This window comes from Mus caroli, unplaced genomic scaffold (genome assembly GCF_978045245.1).
Source record: "Mus caroli unplaced genomic scaffold, Mus_caroli_1 scaffold_14, whole genome shotgun sequence".
In the NCBI taxonomy this organism is placed as follows: Eukaryota; Metazoa; Chordata; class Mammalia; order Rodentia; family Muridae; genus Mus; species Mus caroli.
The window spans coordinates 38,306,274-38,325,710 of NW_028227269.1; the positions used below are offsets into that span (position 1 = coordinate 38,306,274).

The following is a 19,437-nucleotide window of genomic DNA, read 5'->3' on the forward strand; positions in this document are numbered from 1 at the left end:
ACAGAAGACACCGCAACAGCATAGTATCTTGGATAAAAGATATAACTTATAAAGAAATGAAATGATGTTCTGGGAGGATATAGAATTGAATCCCCAATTCAAATATGTTCCTTAAAGACCCAAGGCCAGGGTATTATTTACTGAGTGCCTTAGCTGCCAGAAACCAATCTAAAGGCTCATGGGTTAAGAGCCACTGTTCATGCAGACTATCTGAGTTTGGTTCCAGCACCCACATGGTGGTTCATCACCATTCATTAATTCAGTTCCAGAGGATCCAATGTCCCCTTATGACCTCTACAGACAAAACACTCATGCACATAAAATATATACTTCTTTTAAAATATTTTCTATTCTACTATTTATTTTTATTATTTATGTGTATGAGTGTTTTCCCTTTGTATGCATCTCTGTATCACATGGCACGCTTGGTGCCCAAGGAGGTGGTGAGCCCCTGTGTGAGTAGTGGGAATCAAACTGTGGTCCTTTAAAACAACAAGTTCCTTTAACCATTGAGCCAGTTCTGCAGCCCAAAATAATTTGTTTTTTTTTTTTTTTAAAAGGAAGGAAGGAAAGGAAAGGAAAGAGAGAGAGAGAGATTTTGTAAATAAGTTTGTGGATTATTTTATAAGCGTAGGACTAATTCAGTGTTTCACACATTCTTGTATATAATTTGATTCTTAACATATATGTTTGTCCTTTTCGTGGTTGTTAATTTATGTAAAGATTTTAAAAGACTACCATGTGTATATGCGTGTGTGTGTGTGTGTGTGTATCACCTAACAAGTCACCACTGATTTTCTCCTAAATTAAGACCTATAAAAGAAACATATTTTGCTATTTAGTTTCCAAACTATTGTGGGCCTGATTTTTTTCACCAAGGAATGGGTTCCTCCTTGGGAATGTTGTTGAAATTCTCAATCTTTTGTTCTATCCCACAGCATTGCACATATTCATGCACTTGTTAATGTAATGAATGCACAAATTAACAATGAGTATATATAGTTTATAAACAAATGAAAAGTTGAGGTGTTTGCCTTAAGCTATAAAAGGTGAAAGCTATAGAATGATTTGCATAGTAAGAAATCAACTTACCCTATATAGCAGTTTTATTGCTTCACTCTGTGAAATTTCTCCTGAGTACAGTCTAGTACAGCCCAGACCTATTCATTATTTGAATTGCCATTTCTCAAAGCAAGGACTGTCAGTTCCCAACAGTTTCCTGTTATAGACAAAATACAGCTGTACCTGTTCCCACGCATCAAGTAGCATGACATCATCTTCTGCCAGGTCATCCTGGGTGAACTCTCCCGGAACTTCTTCAATCTGAAATGTTTGAAGAGCTTTATGACCAAACAATACAGCAAGGAAGTTTATAATCCACAGGAGACAAGTTCTGTCCAGTACTTTGGATGACAGCAAAAAGCTTGATTGTCTTTTATTTTTCTTAGTTAGGGTAAACAGATTTATCTTTGTGATTGAGTATTACAAAATGATGGTAGAGTCTAGACAGGATAGTATTTAATATAAACATAGAATCTGAACACATTTAGAACAGACATGTACAGTCAGTGTGAACACTGCTCCTCTGTACTTGTAGTGTCTAATGACAAAAACTTCACAGGTTTTCTTGCCTGCCTAATCTCGAGATATTTGATAGAATGGTCCATGGTCTGGGTATGGAGTTATCTTTCTTTTATAAGTCAAGACTGTTTTAGTTAACAGTCAGTTAATCTGGTTATTCTAATAAATCAGCAAATTTATTTAGGCAGCATAATATATATGCAAGTTTTGATTGTTTTTATTTCTAATAGAATAAATTTTGTTTTCTGCCATTAGATGGTAATTGAGTTACTCATTACCAATACAAGTAGACCATATTAACCTGAAGCTCAAAGTTTTAGAGATTTCTGCAATTCTTCCTGACTCTTAGGGACGTTTGACAGTTTAGATTTTGGTTCCTAATTCCTTTTACCTTCCCTTTAAGCAGTCACATGAACGGCATAGACCTTGGATTCTGCCAGTTTATATTAGCAAATGTGACTTATCAGGGATTTCCTGTGCTCCTGACTCTGTCATGGGAAAATAGGCAGAAGCTCCAGACTAGAACAAGCTAACCAGACAGCTTCACCATCTTGCATGTTTTCTGTGCCCTGAGGAGATTCCAAAATCCTTAAAACAACAAAAAAGCAAAAGCAAAGCAAACCAGAAAGCAACATGATCAGAGAGGAAGAAATTGCTTTCTATTGTCATTTTGTCTTAAAGACTTGTCAGAAGCAATCTAGGAAAGGCTAAAAAGGCAAGCAAGGGAGGTTTCTGGAGATGGCCCATCATTTTTCATGGCTTGAAATGGGTGAGCTCTAAGAATGCAGGGGCCTTAGAGACTATGTCCCAGGATTGCTTCTTGCTGTGGACATGCCTTTCCTGTCACTATTACCCAGCCTAGTGATTCCTGGGCATCAGCCCACCTTATTGGACAAATTCCCTGCAGATCAACATGAAGATGAACTTTCATAAATTAATGCTGTTTAGATGAATGAATTACTTTATAGAATTCCTAACTTGATTCAAATACTTACAAGAAAAAGTTTAAGGACATGGTGTTAGTTATTTCAGAAAGACAAAATAAAGTTGTAATCAAGACTAGAATGTGCCCCATCCTCATAGAACAATAAGTAAAGGCTGCATAATAAGGAGGACAATGAGCTGTCACAATTACACTAAGAAGAGAAATAGGCTTGGGACAAATTTGTGATCAAGAGAAAACATTCATTCTAGGTCAGGTCCACGGGTGAAGCCACAGGTGTGCGCTATGATAAAGCAAGGCCGTGGGGGAACTGTTGCTTTGAATTTATAATAAACTTAGAGAATGAAACACTGCTTTGAACTTACTATCACCATCCTTCTGTAACTCCCCTTTTGTGTAGCATTTTATCCTTGTGGTATTAAAAAAAAAACTTTTATTTAAGAAGGTATAAAGAGGCCAAAGAGAAGAAATTAAATGGTAGCTTGTGGGGCTGTGACCAATCCACCAAATGTATATAAGTACATGTTTGCTTGTCTATGTGTATGTATATACATATGTATGTAGGTATATGTGTATGTATGTAGTATGAGTGAACACGTGTAGAGTTGATGAGACTGGAGGTTGGGCCGACTGGAATGTGTATGTGTAGTTAAGCCTTTTTTTTCTTCTTAATCCCCTGAAGCTGCCAGCAGGAATTAATTACCAAACACCAGCAATGGTTGGCCTTAGAGTAACAAATAGTGAGAAACAGAATTGCCAAAAATAAAAACATTTGACCACAATCACTGACTCAATACCTCATTGCTGTCTTCTTCAGAGAACTGATGCCAGGCTGGTCACCATCAAAGATTATCTTTAAACATGTGTATATGTGTCAGGGGTGTGTGTACTTGATGCATAAGGTCCTTGAAAGCCAAAAGAGAATGTCTTGGATTCTTTGCACTGGAGTTACAAGTGGTTGCAAGCAAACCTACAAGAATGCTGGAAACTGAACTTGGGTCCTCTACAAGCTCAGTGTATGCTTTTAACCACTGAGCCCTCTCCCCAATCCTGTACTGCCATCTTCCAGAATGTTTACCAATCATCTGATCATTTAAAAGACAAAACTTGAAATATCACTTCTCTGCTGCGTATTGTTTTAAATTTTTTACACAAATCACTAACGCAACAACCATATGAAGTAAATACCTTTCCCACATTTAAAAAATGGGAGCATGTACACAGAGAGAGCAAAGAGACTGCTTAAGGTCACCCATCCAGCATGTAACATCATCAAGTGGGTGATGTTACATAGGAAGACTGTTTCTTTTTTTTTTTTTTTTTTTTTTTTTTTTTTTATTTTTTTTTTTTTTTATTATTTTTTTTTTTGTAACATTTTTTTTTTAATATTTTTATTACATAATTTCCTCAATTACATTTCCAATACTATCCCAAAAGTCCCCCATAGCGCCCCCCACTTCCCTACCCACCCATTCCCATTCTTTTGGCCCTGGCTTTCCCCTATATTGGGGCATATAAAGTTTGCAAGTCCAATGGGCCTCTCTTTCCATTGATGGCCGACTAGGCCATCTTTCGATACATATGCAGCTAGAGACAAGAGCTCCAGGGTTCCGGTTAGTACATCATGTTGTTCCAACAATAGGGTTGCAGATCCCTTTAGCTCCTTGGGTACTTTCTCTAGCTTCTCCATTGGGAGCCCTGTGATACATCCAATAGCTGACTGTGAACATCCACTCCTGTGTTTGCTAGGCCCCGGTATCGTCTCACAAGAGACAGCTATATTTGGGTCCTTTCAGCAAGATCTTGCTAGTGTATGCAATGGTGTCAGCGTTTAGAAGCTGATTATGGGACGGATCCCTGGATACAGCAGTCTCTAAATGGACCATCCTTTCATCACAGCTACGAACTTTGTCTCTGTAGCTCCTTCCCTGGGTGTTTTGTTCCCAATTCTAAGAAGGTGCACAGTGTCCACACTTTGGTCTTCATTCTTCTTGAGTTTCATGCGTTTAGCAAATTGTATCTTATATCTTGGGTATCCTAAGTTTTGGGCTAATATCCACTTATCAATGAATACATATTGTGTGAGTTCTTTTGTGATTGTGTTACTTCACTCAAGATGATGCCCTCCAGGTCCATCCATTTGGCTAGGAATTTCATAAATTCATTCTTTTTAATAGCTGAGTAGTACTCCATTGTGTAAATGTACCATAATTTCTGTATCCATTCCTCTGTTGAGGGACATCTGGGTTCTTTCCAGCTTCTGGCTATTATAAATAGGGCTGCTATGAACATAGTGGAGCATGTGTCCTTCTTACCGGTTGGGACATCTTCTGGATATATGCCCAGGAGAGGTATTGCTGGATCCTCCGGTAGTACTATGTCCAATTTTCTGAGGAACCGCCAGACTGATTTCCAGAGTGGTTGTACAAGCTTGCAATCCCACCAACAATGGAGGAGTGTTCCTCTTTCTCCACATCCTCGCCAGCATCTGCTGTCACCTGAATTTTTGATCTTAGCCATTCTGACTGGTGTGAGGTGGAATCTCAGGGTTGTTTTGATTTGCATTTCCCTGATGATTAAGGATGTTGAACATTTTTTCAGGTGCTTCTCTGCCATACGGTATTCCTCAGGTGAGAATTCTTTGTTCAGTTCTGAGCCCCATTTTTTAATGGGGTTATTTGACTTTCTGGAGTCCACCTTCTTGAGTTCTTTATATATATTGGATATTAGTCCCTTATCTGATTTAGGATAGGTGAAGATCCTTTCCCAATCTGTTGGTGGTTTTTTTGTCTTATTGATGGTGTCTTTAGCCTTGCAGAAGCTTTGTAGTTTCATGAGGTCCCACTTGTCAATTCTCGATCTTACAGCACAAGCCATTACTGTTCTATTCAGGAATTTTTCCCCTGTGCCCATATCTTCAAGGCTTTTCCCCACTTTCTCCTCTATAAGTTTCAGTGTCTCTGGTTTTATGTGAAGTTCCTTGATCCACTTAGACTTGACCTTAGTACAAGGAGATAGGAATGGATCGATTCGCATTCTTCTACATGTTAACAACCAGTTGTGCCAGCACCATTTGTTGAAAATGCTGTCTTTCTTCCACTGGATGTTTTTAGCTCCCTTGTCGAAGATCAAGTGACCATAGGTGTGTGGGTTCATTTCTGGGTCTTCAATTCTATTCCATTGGTCTATTTGTCTGTCACTATACCAGTACCATGCAGTTTTTATCACAATTGCTCTGTAGTAGAGCTTTAGGTCCGGCATGGTGATTCCACCAGAGGTTCTTTTATCCTTGAGAAGAGTTTTTGCTATCCTAGGTTTTTTGTTATTCCAGATGAATTTGCAGATTGCACTTTCTAATTCGTTGAAGAATTGATTTGGAATTTTGATGGGGATTGCATTGAATCTGTAGATTGCTTTTGGCAAGATAGCCATTTTTACAATGTTGATCCTGCCAATCCATGAGCATGGGAGGTCTTTCCATCTTCTGAGATCTTCTATAATTTCTTTCTTCAGAGACATGAAGTCCTTGTCATACAGATCTTTTACTTCCTTAGTTAGAGTCACGCCAAGGTATTTTATATTGTTTGTGACTATTGAGAAGGGTGTTGTTTCCCTAATTTCCTTCTCAGCCTGTTTATCCTTTGTGTACAGAAAGGCCATTGATTTGTTTGAGTTAATTTTATATCCAGCTACTTCACCGAAGCTGTTTATCAGGCTTAGGAGTTCTCTGGTGGAATTTTTAGGGTCACTTATATATACTATCATATCGTCTGCAAAAAGTGATATTTTGACTTCATCTTTTCCAATTTGTATCCCTTTGATCTCCTTTTGTTGTCGAATTGCTCTGGCTAGGACTTCAAGTACAATGTTGAATAGGTATGGAGAAAGTGGACAGCCTTGTCTAGTCCCTGATTTTAGAGGGATTGCTTCAAGCTTCTCACCATTTACTTTGATGTTGGCTACTGGTTTGCTGTAGATTGCTTTTATCATGTTTAGGTATGGGCCTTGAATTCCTGATCTTTCCAAGACTTTTATCATGAATGGGTGTTGGATCTTGTCAAATGCTTTTTCCGCATCTAAGGAGATGACCATGTGGTTTTTATCTTTGAGTTTGTTTATATACTGGATTACGTTGATGGATTTCCGTATATTGAACCATCCCTGCATCCCTGGGATGAAACCTACTTGGTCAGGATGGATGATTGTTTTGATGTGTTCTTGGATTCGGTTAGCAAGAACTTTATTGAGGATTTTTGCATCAATATTCATAAGGGATATTGGTCTGAAGTTTTCTATCTTTGTTGGGTCTTTTTGTGGTTTAGGTATCAGAGTAATTGTGGCTTCATAGAATGAGTTGGGTAGAGTACCTTCTGTTTCTATTTTGTGGAATAGTTTGTGAAGAACTGGGATTAGATCTTCTTTGAAGGTCTGATAGAACTCTGCACTAAACCCATCTGGTCCTGGGCTTTTTTTAGTTGGGAGACTATTAATGACTGCTTCTATTTCTTTGGGGGATATAGGGCTGTTTAGATCATTAACCTGATCTTGATTCAACTTTGGTACCTGGTATCTGTCTAGGAACTTGTCCATTTCATCCAGGTTCTCCAGTTTTGTTGAGTATAGCCTTTGGTAGAAGGATCTGATGGTGTTTTGGATGTCTTCAGGATCTGTTGTTATGTCTCCTTTTTCATTTCTGATTTTGTTAATTAGGATGCTTTCCCTGTGCCCTCTAGTGAGTCTGGCTAAGGGTTTATCTATCTTGTTGATTTTCTCAAAGAACCAGCTCCTTGATTGGTTGATTCTTTGAATAGTTTTTCTTGTTTCTACTTGGTTGATTTCACCCCTGAGTTTGATTATTTCCTGCCGTCTACTCCTCTTGGGTGAATTTGCTTCCTTTTGTTCTAGTGCTTTTAGGTGTGTTGTCAAGCTGCTAATGTGTGCTCTCTCTAGTTTCCTTTTGGAGGCACTCAGAGCTATGAGTTTTCCTCTTAAAAATGCTTTCATTGTGTCCCATAAGTTTGGGTATGTTGTGGCTTCATTTTCATTGAACTCTAAAAAGTCCTTAATTTCTTTCTTTATTCCTTCCTTGACCAAGGTATCATTGAGAAGAGTGTTGTTCAGTTTCCACGTGAAGGTTGGCTTTCTATTATTTATTTTGTTATTGAAGATCAGCCTTAGTCCATGGTGATCTGATAGGATGCATGGGACAATTTCAATATTTTTATATCTGTTGAGGCCTGTTTTGTGACCAATTATGTGGTCAATTTTGGAGAAGGTACCATGAGGTGCTGAGAAGAAGGTATATCCTTTTGTTTTAGGATAGAATGTTCTGTAGATATCTGCCAGATCCATTTGATTCATAATTTCTCTTAGTTTCACTGTGTCCCTGTTTAGTTTCTGTTTCCATGATCTGTCCATTGGTGAAAGTGGTGTGTTGAAGTCTCCCACTATTATTGTATGAGGTGCAATGTGTGCTTTGAGATTTACTAAAGTTTCTTTAATGAATGTGGCTGCCTTTGTATTTGGAGCATAGATATTCAGGATTGATAGTTCCTCTTGGAGGATTTTACCTTTGATGAGTATGAAGTGTCCCTCCCTGTCTTTTTTAATGACTTTGGGTTGGAAGTCAATCTTATCAGATATTAGAATGGCTACTCCAGCTTGTTTCTTCATGCCATTTGCTTGGAGAATTGTTTTCCAGCCTTTCATTCTGAGGTAGTGTCTATCCTTTTCTCTGAGATGAGTTTCCTGTAAGCAGCAAAATGTTGGGTCTTGTTTGTGTAGCCAGTTTGTTAGTCTATGTCTTTTTATCGGGGAGTTGAGTCCATTGATATTAAGAGATATTAAGGAAAAGAAATTGGTGTTTCCTGTTATTTTTGATGTTAAAGTTGGCATTTTGTTCTTGTGGCTGTCTTCTTTTAGGTTTGTTGAGGGATTACCTTCTTGTTGTTTCTAGGGCGTGGTTCCTGTCCTTGTATTGGTTTTTTTCTGTTATTATCCTTTGAAGGGCTGGATTCATGGAGAGATAATGTGTGAATTTGGTTTTGTCGTGGAATACTTTGGTTTCTCCATCTATGTTAATTGAGAGTTTGGCTGGGTATAGTAGCCTGGGCTGGAATTTGTGTTCTTTTAGTGTCTGTATAACATCTGTCCAGGATCTTCTGGCTTTCATAGTCTCTGGTGAAAAATCTGGTGTAATTCTGATAGGCTTGCCTTTATATGTTACTTGGCCTTTTTCTCTTACTGCTTTTAGTATTCTATCTTTATTTAGAGCATTTGTTGCTCTGATTATTATGTGTCGGGAGGTATTTCTTTTCTGATCCAGTCTATTTGGAGTTCTGTAGGCTTCTTGTATGTTCATGGGCATCTCTTTCTTTAGATTTGGGAAGTTTTCTTCTATAATTTTGTTGAAGATGTTTGCTGGTCCTTTGAGTTGAAAATCTTCATTCTCATCCACTCCTATTATCCGTAGGTTTGGTCTTCTCATTATGTCCTGTATTTCTTGGATGTTTTGAGTTAGGATCTTTTTGCATTTTCCATTTTCCTTGATTGTTGTGCCGATGTTCTCTATGGAATCTTCTGCACCTGAGATTCTCTCTTCCATCTCTTGTATTCTGTTGCTGATGCTTGCATCTATGGTTCCAGATTTCTTTCCTAGGGTTTCTATCTCCAGTGTTGCCTCATTTTGGGTTTTCTTTATTGTGTCTACTTCCCTTTTTAGGTCTAGTATGGTTTTGTTCATTTCCATCATCTGTTTGGATGTGTTTTCCTGTTTTTCTGTAAGGACTTCTACCTGTTTGATTATGTTATCATGTTTTTCTTTAAGGATTTGTAACTCTTTAGCAGTGTTCTCCTGCAATTCTTTAAGGGATTTTTGTGCTTCCTCTTTATTGTCTTCTTCCTTTTTAGCAGTGTTCTCCTGCATTTCTTTAAGTGTGTTATTAACGTCCTTCTTGAAGTCCTGTATCATCATCAGGAGATATGCTTTTAAATCCGTGTCTAGCTTTTCCGGTGTGTTGGGGTGCCCTGGACTGGGTGAAGTGGGGGTGCTGGGTTCTGATGATGGTGAGTGGTCTTGGTTTCTGTTAGTAAGATTATTACGTTTACCTTTCGCCATCTGGTAATCTCTGGGGTTAGTTGTTATCGTTGTCACTATTTAAAGATTGGAGCAGAAGCTGTGTTCCACTCACCAGCAGTCCCAAAATCCTGCGGCGGGGGTCGTGGGTAGCTGGCGGGTGTCAGGCAACCCTGCGCTCCCGCTACCCTGGCGCTGATCCGGCCGGGTGAGGCCTGTGGCCCTACTCAGGCTGGTTTCTGCTTCCCTAACTAATGCAGTCTCAGGTCCCGCGCAATTGGATTGGAGCAGAAGCTGTGCTCCCCTCACCAGAAGTCTTAAGATCCTGTGGCGGGTGTTGTGGGCAGTTGGCGAGTGTCAGCAGACCCTGCGCCCCAGCTGCTCAGGTGCTTTTCTGACCGGAAGAGGCTTGTGGCCCTGTGTGGGCCGGATTTCTCTCTCCCCAACCAGAGCAGTCTCAGGTCCCGCGTGATTGGACTGGAGCAGAAGCTGTGTTCCACTCACCAGCAGTCCCAAAATCCTGCGGCGGGGGTCGTGGGTAGCTGGCGGGTGTCAGGCAACCCTGCGCTCCCGCTACCCTGGCGCTGATCTGGCCGGGTGAGGCCTGTGGCCCTACTCAGGCCGGTTTCTGCTTCCCTAACTAATGCAGTCTCAGGTCCCGCGCAATTGGATTGGAGCAGAAGCTGTGTTCCACTCACCAGCAGTCCCAAAATCCTGCGGCGGGGGTCGTGGGTAGCTGGCGGGTGTCAGGCAACCCTGCGCTCCCGCTACCCCGGCGCTGATCCAGCCGGATGAGGCCTGTGGTCCTACTCAGGCCGGTTTCTGCTTCCCTAACTAATGCAGTCTCAGGTCCCGCGCAATTGGATTGGAGCAGAAGCTGTGCTCCCCTCACCAGAAGTCTTAAGATCCTGTGGCGGGTGTTGTGGGCAGTTGGCGAGTGTCAGCAGACCCTGCGCCCCAGCTGCTCAGGTGCTTTTCTGACCGGAAGAGGCTTGTGGCCCTGTGTGGGCCGGATTTCTCTCTCCCCACCCAGAGCAGTCTCAGGTCCCGCGTGATTGGACTGGAGCAGAAGCTGTGTTCCACTCACCAGCAGTCCCAAAATCCTGTGGCGGGGGTCGTGGGTAGCTGGCGGGTGTCAGGCAACCCTGCGCTCCCGCTACCCTGGCGCTGATCCGGCCGGGTGAGGCCTGTGGCCCTACTCAGGCTGGTTTCTGCTTCCCTAACTAATGCAGTCTCAGGTCCTGCGCAATTGGATTGGAGCAGAAGCTGTGCTCCCCTCACCAGAAGTCTTAAGATCCTGTGGCGGGTGTTGTGGGCAGTTGGCGAGTGTCAGCAGACCCTCAGGAAGACTGTTTCTAAAAGCTATGTTTTCAGCAGTAGGCTCTGCTGCAATGCATATGCCTAAATCTATTTCCAGATGGTTATTGTAAACATCAAATGCATATTGGTAATAGTTCTTTTTTTTAACTGTGGAAGGAACAATAAAGTTCCAAATATCACATAAGAGAAAGAGTAAATACAGAAGAAATGTGTATTTCTCATAATGGATAATATGAGCACGACCATGCTTCCCCCACAAAAAAAAAATTTAAAGACTAATAGATACCAACAGATGGTTTTAAAATATGACTGGGGATAAAGCCAGAGTACCTGGTTTCACGAAATATATCTTCCTGAGAGTGTGGGGATACCCAACTACAACTGTTAACCTACAATGCAACCTCTAAAAACTTAAGGCTCAGAGAACAGCACAAAAGAGAAGACAGAAATATTGTAAAAAGTCAGGTGACCAGGACCCCTGTGGTACCCTATAGGGTACTACAGACTAGTGGAAAATCACCTGCCCAAGCCTTTCCCCAAACGTAGGACTTAAACCCCCCGCCCAGTCCCATGACTCAGGGACTGTCATTCTGTGTTTGGCCCCAGTAAATCTCTTGTGTGAGGTGTGTTGCATGGTGTGACTTTGAAGTATTTTTTGACTCCTAATTGCCAAGATACCCTTGCATTGGAAAACTATTTCAACCCCAACTTCTAGGTAGTGTCTTCTAGCTGAACCCATAAAATCTCACCAATGTGGTTTCCTGAATGAGACCTGAGTAAGGACAGTACCATTCAACATGCCAACATGGATGGGGACATTTCAGAAGGTCTTGCCCCTATATGAAGAGCAACAGGAAACCAATGGCTGCTGGGAGATGGAAAATAGGTTTTCTCCAAGGATGAGCCCCTTCATATCCATCCCAAGCTGTCAAACTATAATACATGTACATAGGACTAAATGTACAGCAATAAATGAACTGAATTAGGGTGTATGTGTGAATGTGCATATCCAAGAAGTGTTCATGAACTTGAGAGCATGCGGGGAGAACATGAATGGCATTGGATGGGGAAGAGGGATACATAAAAATGACATAGTACTTATGTATGAAAATTATAAAATGAAATTCTTAAGAATCTAATTTATAGCAATATTAGCAAGTAAAACAAATTACATAAGCATGTGTGAAGCATGTGCAAAAGAGAAGCTGTTTGGATATGATATAATATTAATAATCAACAAAAGAGACTTCATATAGTGAACATAAAGTACAGCAAGTTCAAGGATTCTCTATGGTAGATGGGAAACTGTGGTCCCCAAAATTAATATTTATCACTACCCATCATTGTATCTTAAAATTTCTTTTTTTTTTTTTTCAGACCTCTCAGAGACCCACTTTATTCAGTTCTGTACATATGGGGACATCGGCCCAAGCCCAGCCCACCTTAGCATGTATCACTTTGTGGAGAATAAAGCACCCTGTGTACACGGCCAGAAGCCAGCCGCCTGTGCTCCTGAATCCTGGTCCAGCCCTCCCCAGGCTTTTGTTTCTGAGTGCCTAGAGGGTACAGGTGAGGACCCACCCAGCGTCAGCAGAAACCAGGAAATAAACAGGCACTGCAGGGTGCCATGCTTGGAGCACTGCTCCTGCCTCCTTCGTTATAGCTCTGGGAACCAAGAGCACAAGGGAAAGCAGTTAGCCACAGGGTGGTCCCTTGCAAATGCGTGATCCAAGGACTGCTGCTTGCCAGAGAGGGCAAGGCAGATGGTTCATTCTCCCCACCGGGCCCACTAGTCATCTAGTGTCCATAACGTACTTGTTTGTCCTCTGTGTTGTCTTGGTTAGGTATAGGATACAAAGAAACACACTACTACCCCCGCCTGCATAAAGCTGGGTCTAGGGGTCTATTTGTGCTGCCGGGGATAGCTCTTCACTCAAGGGGCCAACGGAGCTTAACGTGACTTTGGTGACAGTCTCCTGTTGTACCCTGCTGGGAGAGGAGAGACACCTCAACTTCAGATGAGGATTAAGGGAGTAGAGAGGGACATGTGATTCCTGTGTGTATTTCTCAGAACAGTTTCAGGCAGCTGTGGGGTTAGGAGCAGGGGGACAGGCACCCCCAGGTTGTCTAAGCACTGAGCACTCAGTGCTCAGCCTGTCTGTACTAGCCACAGGGAGGCATGAACACGTTTAGGGGAGAAGAGGGAGCACTCTGGGCATCCCGCTTCCAGTGCCTGCATCCTCTAGAGTATCCAGAGAGGTGCTGTTCTGCCCCAGGTCAGCCGATGAGGAGCAGAGGGTGGAGGGCTGGGCTGCATCCAGGGCTGAAGTGGGCTGAAATCCTGTGGGAAGGGAAGGTGAGGGGGTCAGAGGGCGTCCTGGCTGGCAGTAAGAAACTCTTCTGCCCGCTTGTGTGCCTCTAGTGCCTTAATGGTGTACACATCCTGTGGCAGCTCTGACTTCCTCCGGAGCAGCACTTTGTCCTTCTTGATATCCTTCAGCATCTGCACGGCCTCTGTCTCCACCGTCCTCTTCAGGAGCTGAATGTCCTCTGCTGTGGGCGTCTCTGTCTCCATGGAATACACAGGGGGCAGTGTCAGAGGAGCCCGAAACATAGGGTACTGGGGATTGAGCCGGGCCAGCTCCTCAATCTTCTGCCACAACTCCTCTCTTTCCTTCATTCGGAACCGGCCCTTCTGCTTCTCCACCTTGTACTGCTGTGTGCAGTCGTCAAACAGCTTCTGGTTCATCTCCATGAAGAGCTTCAGGGCATTGTAGATGAGTCCGTGGATTGTCTTGTTCCAGTGGCTTTTGGCGTTCCTATAGAGTGCAGGAAACATGATGGGGAGGATGCGGGCAGCATTGTCGCTGATCAGGCTCATGATGTACTCATTGTTCCAGTAGTAGAGGGCACGCTCCGCCACCTGAAAATGGGGGCTGGAAACACATTTGGCAAGCTGGCGGAAGAGCGGCTCCATGACTTTACTGAACTCTGAGGGTTCAATGACATCTAGAATCTCCTCCAGCTCATCCAGAAATATCACCTCCTTGGGGCTGTGGGTCTTAGGCCAAAACTTGAGAAGTCCCACAATCATTGGCTCAGTGAGACTGCTCTCCTTCTCCAGGAACTGCACCACACAGTACGCCAACTGAGGGTGGTATACACTCAAAGACTTGACTTTGTGAAGTGGAAGCAGGACACGGACGAGAAACACCTTGTGTTCTTCCTTAAGGGGCAAGGCAAAGCCATTGATGATGCTGCCCAAGATCTCCAGCAGCTCCGCAATCCCATTGTGATGCTCAGTCTCATAGATAAACCTGTAGAAGATGTGGTTGATCTGCCTACGAATATAAGCCCGGAGCCCCAAAAACTTGCCATAGATGCGGTGCAAAATGGTCTTGAGAAAATCCCGCTCTCTAGGATCTTCGCTATCGAATAGGTCCAGGAGAGCAAGTACAAACTTCTGGTCAATGTACTTCTTGGCTATATTTGGCTGGAAATCTGGAGACTCCAAGAAACGCAAGAAAAACTCATACACGAGCTGGAGATGCGGCCAGGCGGCTTCCAAGGTAGGCTCATCTTCCTCAGGGTCAAACTCTGCTCCTGTGGGATTCGATGAAGTAGGCAGCGTCCAGAAGAGATTCACTGAAAACATGGTGACAGCCTCAGGGTAGATGGCTTCAGTGACAATATCACTGTGGGTGGTATACTCCACCATCTCATTGAGTCCTGCCCGCTTCACCTCTTTGCATTTGAGGTCACTGAGTGGGTCTGACACGAAGTCAAAGAGGACACAGCACTGGCGTAGCTTCTGGATAAACAGCTCCTCGTGTTCCTGGGTGGGTGAGTCTTTCAAGGCAGGAAGTTTTTGTAGCTCCCGGTTCTTGTTGAGGTTGAAGGGGAAGGAGCTTTGGCATCGTTCCTTCTTGACAATCTGGGGTCCCCCTGAGTACTTGATTTTGCTGAGCTGTGTTGGGGGCGGTGTGCTGTTGCTGGGTCGTTTGTTGGATGATGGTGACTGAGACTGGGGCTGGGGCTGGGCCTCATCAGTGTTTTCCCCTCCACCATCCTTGCTTGAGCTGCTGGGCTTGGCTGTGCCTTTGGCAAGCTTAGAGGGTTCCTTATCCTTCTTCAGTTTATAGGACATCTCGGCCGGTCGACACCCGGCCCCGCTCCTGCGGCCCCGCTCCTGCGGCCCCGCTCCTGCGGCCCCGCTCCGGCTCTGCTCGGCCACACTCGGCCTGCTCTGCTCGGCCACACTCGGCCTGCTCGGCGTCTCTTTGCCATCGCCTGCGCACTACGCCCGGGACGAACCGTGGCTGCCATATCTTAAAATTTCAAGTCAAATCATTTGTAAGCTCCAACTATGTTTTTAGTAAATGGACAGTTCCTTCAGCACTTTATTTCTAGTAATGAATCTGGTGAGCACTTAGTTTTGTGTGATGAAAATTAAGTTTTTATTTGCCAGGATGAGAAAGATCTCTCCTTCAACACTCTTCACACAAAAGTCTAGAATGTCTAAGATGGTCAGACTTTTCTGATTAAGTTGAGGTAAATGGATGGAGCCCAAGATGAAATTTCAGAACCCATTATAAAATCATGTGCTGATACAGACTGCATGTTTTTGTTCAGAATCAGGGGGTGGAGGCTGATGCTCACAAAGAGGTCACAAGGATAAGGCCCATTGATAACAGCAGTGTACTCAGAAGAGACATAGCACCTCACTGGGCTATGTAAAGACACTAGAAAGGCCCTCTCCAGACAACAAATATGCTGGTGCCTTGAACCTCCCAGGTTCCAGGATATGAGAAAGCCATACTTACTGTTTAAACACTCCAGTCTGCTACATTAGTGTAACAACAGCTTAAACTAAGACTTTGTTGTGCAGCAATTTCCTCCAGATGAAACATCTCATCTCATTATAGGATGCTCATTATGACTCTGGATGTTGTAAAGGGAGGTGAAACAACCCCTCCTGCATTACATCCATGAAGTAAACAACTGAAAAGCTTCAGGAACTCCTGAAACTGATTAGATGTGTTAGGCTCTCTCCCTCCCAAAGCATATCTAGTCGTAATGACTGCTGAGAAAACTCTCAGACTAAGACAAGCTGCTTGGAAGAAACAGTCTCCAATCCACCAAGCCACCTGTAGGTTGTGCAGTGACTTCCAGGTTTCCAGTTTTCATGAGACATCACCCATGTAGGAGATGGCTTTTGATGATGCAGCTGCCTTTGAGTCATTCCTGTTCCTGAAAGGAACACTAATAAAACTCATTGGTTCACCAAGTTGGACTTTGGTGGTTTCTGTTCATTGGCCTGTCATTGGTTTCCTATCTGGGGCAAGTAGACGGGTTATTCACATCTCCCTAGGAATGGTGTCACACAATAGATATTCACAGTCTCCTACTGTTACTTTTAATTGCCAGAACTATAAAGGACTAGAAAACAAAACATTACAGGCCAGGCGGTGGTGGCACATGCCTTTAATCCCAGCACTTGGTAGGCAGAGGCAGGTGGATTTCTGAGTTCAAGGCCAGCCTGGTCTACAGAGTGAGTTCCAGAATAGCCAGGGCTACACAGAAAAACCCTGTCTCGGAAAAAAAAAAATTACTCTTGGTGTTAGGTAATTTTCAGAGGTGCACAAAGTTCTCTGTGGCCTTGTTCAATGACCTTAATAACCCCATATGTGTGTGTGTGTGCTTATTTGTTTGTTTCATTCAGTCAGCCTGGGAAAAATCTATATTCCTCTGTTTATACTTAGATGAGAAATGATAGCTCTACTCCTCCCACAACCCCCCCCCCCCGAGAAACTAAGTACTAAATGAGCAGAACCAGACATCCGCATTTCACAAAAAAACACTAAATGCTGATACAGATGTGAGATAGATATTTTTAAGGACATTTTGATTTATATACTATAGAGTTTTCTAGATGTTTCTGCATCTGTCATATCATTAGGCCGTAAACTACTTGTACAGAGTAAACATTGTCACCCACAGTATACAGAGAAGCCAAACCCAGTTGTCCCACATTTGAAAGTTCTTCGAACCAGGACAGGATGCTGCTTCCCCTAACATTAGGCTCTGTCCAGCTAAGACACTTACAATGAATCTTCCAGTTTTGTTGGAGCAGCCATAAAGCCGAGGAGGATGGTCTTCAGCCCGAGTTTCTAGCAATGGTGAAGTCTGGTAGTCTCCCCTCCCTCCAAGAGAGTTCCAGAATTCCTCTATGGAATACACAATGAGTTACTTAGTACATATTCAGGAGCATATATACTTCATAGGATTTCACATTAATAGCAATATTATTTCATCCTAACTAAATTATACCAGATGCCATCAACACTTGCAATTAACAGAAGCATCCTTATGCAACTCTAATGATAAGAAAAATGATTGTTAATTGAAATGAAGTCAATTAGGACTATGAAAGTGGTGACCCTGGGCCCACAGCACACACCTGGTTCCTTGCCTTCTTGAATTCTTGAAGCTTTGCACTTGAGGACATCAGCCACATACTCTGCTCCTTTCTCCTCCTCCTGGCTAGAACCTTTTCCTATCCAGATGAAGCCATTGTTTCGTGGCAGTTTTAGGACAAAAGTGTCATTAGAATTTAATGAATTTGCATCAACGTCAACCTAGGGTATGAGGGAAAACAATACAATGATTCAAATTTACTACTGAGGCTGTGGGGAGCCATCTAGAACCTTCTGCCTGACCCCAGGAAATTAATTCAAGGCATAGGTGCAACAGATGCCTAAAACATTTGAGTAAGCATGTCTTGGTCCATGACACATGTTCAGCTGCCCTTGGACAATAAAACACAGCTTTAAAATGTCACTAGAGCCGGGAGTGGTGGCGCACGCCTTTAGTCCCAGCACTCGGGAGGCAGAGGCAGGCGGATTTCTGAGTTCGAGGCCAGCCTGGTCTACAAAGTGAGTGCCAGGACAGCCAGGGCTACACAGAGAAACCATGTCTCGAATAAACCAAAAAAAAAAAAAAAATAAATAAAATAAAATAAAATAAAATAAAATAAAATGTCACTAGTTTGGCAGCATGTGTTATCCCAAGCCATTAATCCTAGCACTCAAGAAGCAGAAGCAGCCAGAGCTCTGTGAATTTAAAGCCAGACTGGTCTACATAGAAGTTTCTGGGCAGCAAAGACTGCATGGAGAGACTGTCTCAAAATTAATTAAAATAGCCAAGCAATCAGTCAAGAATTGAGGGTTTGGCCAGAAGGCCAGGAGATAGTTCACTCCTATAATTCTACCACTTGGGGGCTGAAACAGAAGATAGTAAAAAGTCCAGTCTAAGTTATACAGATGACTCCATCTCAAAAACAAGACGGCTAAAGTGACAGCCCTCTTAAGAGCACACACTGCTCTTCTGGAGGACTTGAGTTGGGTCACCAGCACCTGCATCAGGCAGCTGTAAATGCTCTAACTCCATAGAGCTCCAGGAGATCCAACAACCTCTTGTAGTTCCCAAACATGGCAGGGAAACATGGCTGTCAACATAGTAGATCCTCACATGAGCATACACTCACAAAAATAGGGGAAAAAAAAAGAAAACAAAACAACCCAATTGATGACTTAACAAAGTGATAAAAATAATAATCAGAGATATTACATAGGGGCAAGACAAGCCACACGTGATGCCTGAACAAAGGGTACAGCATCGAATAGCAAACACAAAGATGGTACCGTTTTTCTCCCCACTAAAGAGAATGTGGTACTAAGTAGAAAGAGCCCTGAAATCCATAAAACAGAGAGGGCAAAGAGATGACTTCCAGTTCACTACCAGTGTTTTCTAACTCAGATAAATGCCAGATTAAATGACAGATCTGTGCAGAGGATGAGAAGCAGCTCTGGCACACACTCTCCTTGCAGCCAGGAGCTAGATACATAGCCTGGGGTCTGCCAAGTGCAATTTGGGTTCTTGGGTCCACAGAGGAAAGAGCCCAGATGGGTTAGACACTGAGGTGTGAGTGTGGCCTATGGCAACATCAGGCATGGACAGGATCTCTGAAGTCTCTGGCCTGGTCATGATCATGAGCATCCTAGGATGGGCTTAGCTTAGGATTCTGTGGTTTGGTGACATCATACCACATCTGTGAAAACTGGTCTGAACACACAATCACGTTATTGTGGAGCTGAGTGTGAAATGACTCCCAGGGAGACCAGGAACAAGTAGTAAGCCAGACCAAAACAACAAGCAAGAGGAAAACAGGAGTGTGGCCAATCTGAGACTACAGGGAGAAAACATGTTTTAAAGGCTGGCATGATCCATTGTTCCAAATGATGCTGCCTAGCCCACCTCAATGGACTACCCAAATCAAAGCATCTGCTGCAGAAAAGATGGATCTTGCCAGTTTTTAAGGGCCTGACCCTAGAAAGAAAAATTAGAGGAAAAAAGAATGGCTGTTGGAGTTTAAAAGACAGTGTCTGGGGATTGGTAGTATTTAGGAAAGTTATAATTGTCTTCTCTCACCAGGAATGAGGCCTCCTGGACCAAGTCC

At 43.0% G+C, this 19,437-nt stretch overlaps 1 protein-coding gene and 1 pseudogene across 1 annotated transcript in view; both read right to left on the reverse strand.

The window, feature by feature from the left end:
• Scin (scinderin) overlaps positions 1-19,437 on the reverse strand; it is an 85,651-nt gene that overhangs the window by 2,208 nt on the left and 64,006 nt on the right. Inside the window, exons 12-14 of the mRNA XM_021178708.3 lie at positions 17,380-17,557; positions 17,025-17,146; positions 1,246-1,323 (exon numbers count right to left, since the gene is read on the reverse strand). Of these exons, the coding sequence (XP_021034367.1) occupies positions 1,246-1,323; positions 17,025-17,146; positions 17,380-17,557 (378 nt within the window). The remainder of the gene's footprint in view (positions 1-1,245; positions 1,324-17,024; positions 17,147-17,379; positions 17,558-19,437) is intronic.
• On the reverse strand, positions 13,236-15,148 carry LOC110306682 (serine/threonine-protein phosphatase 2A 56 kDa regulatory subunit delta isoform pseudogene; annotated as a pseudogene).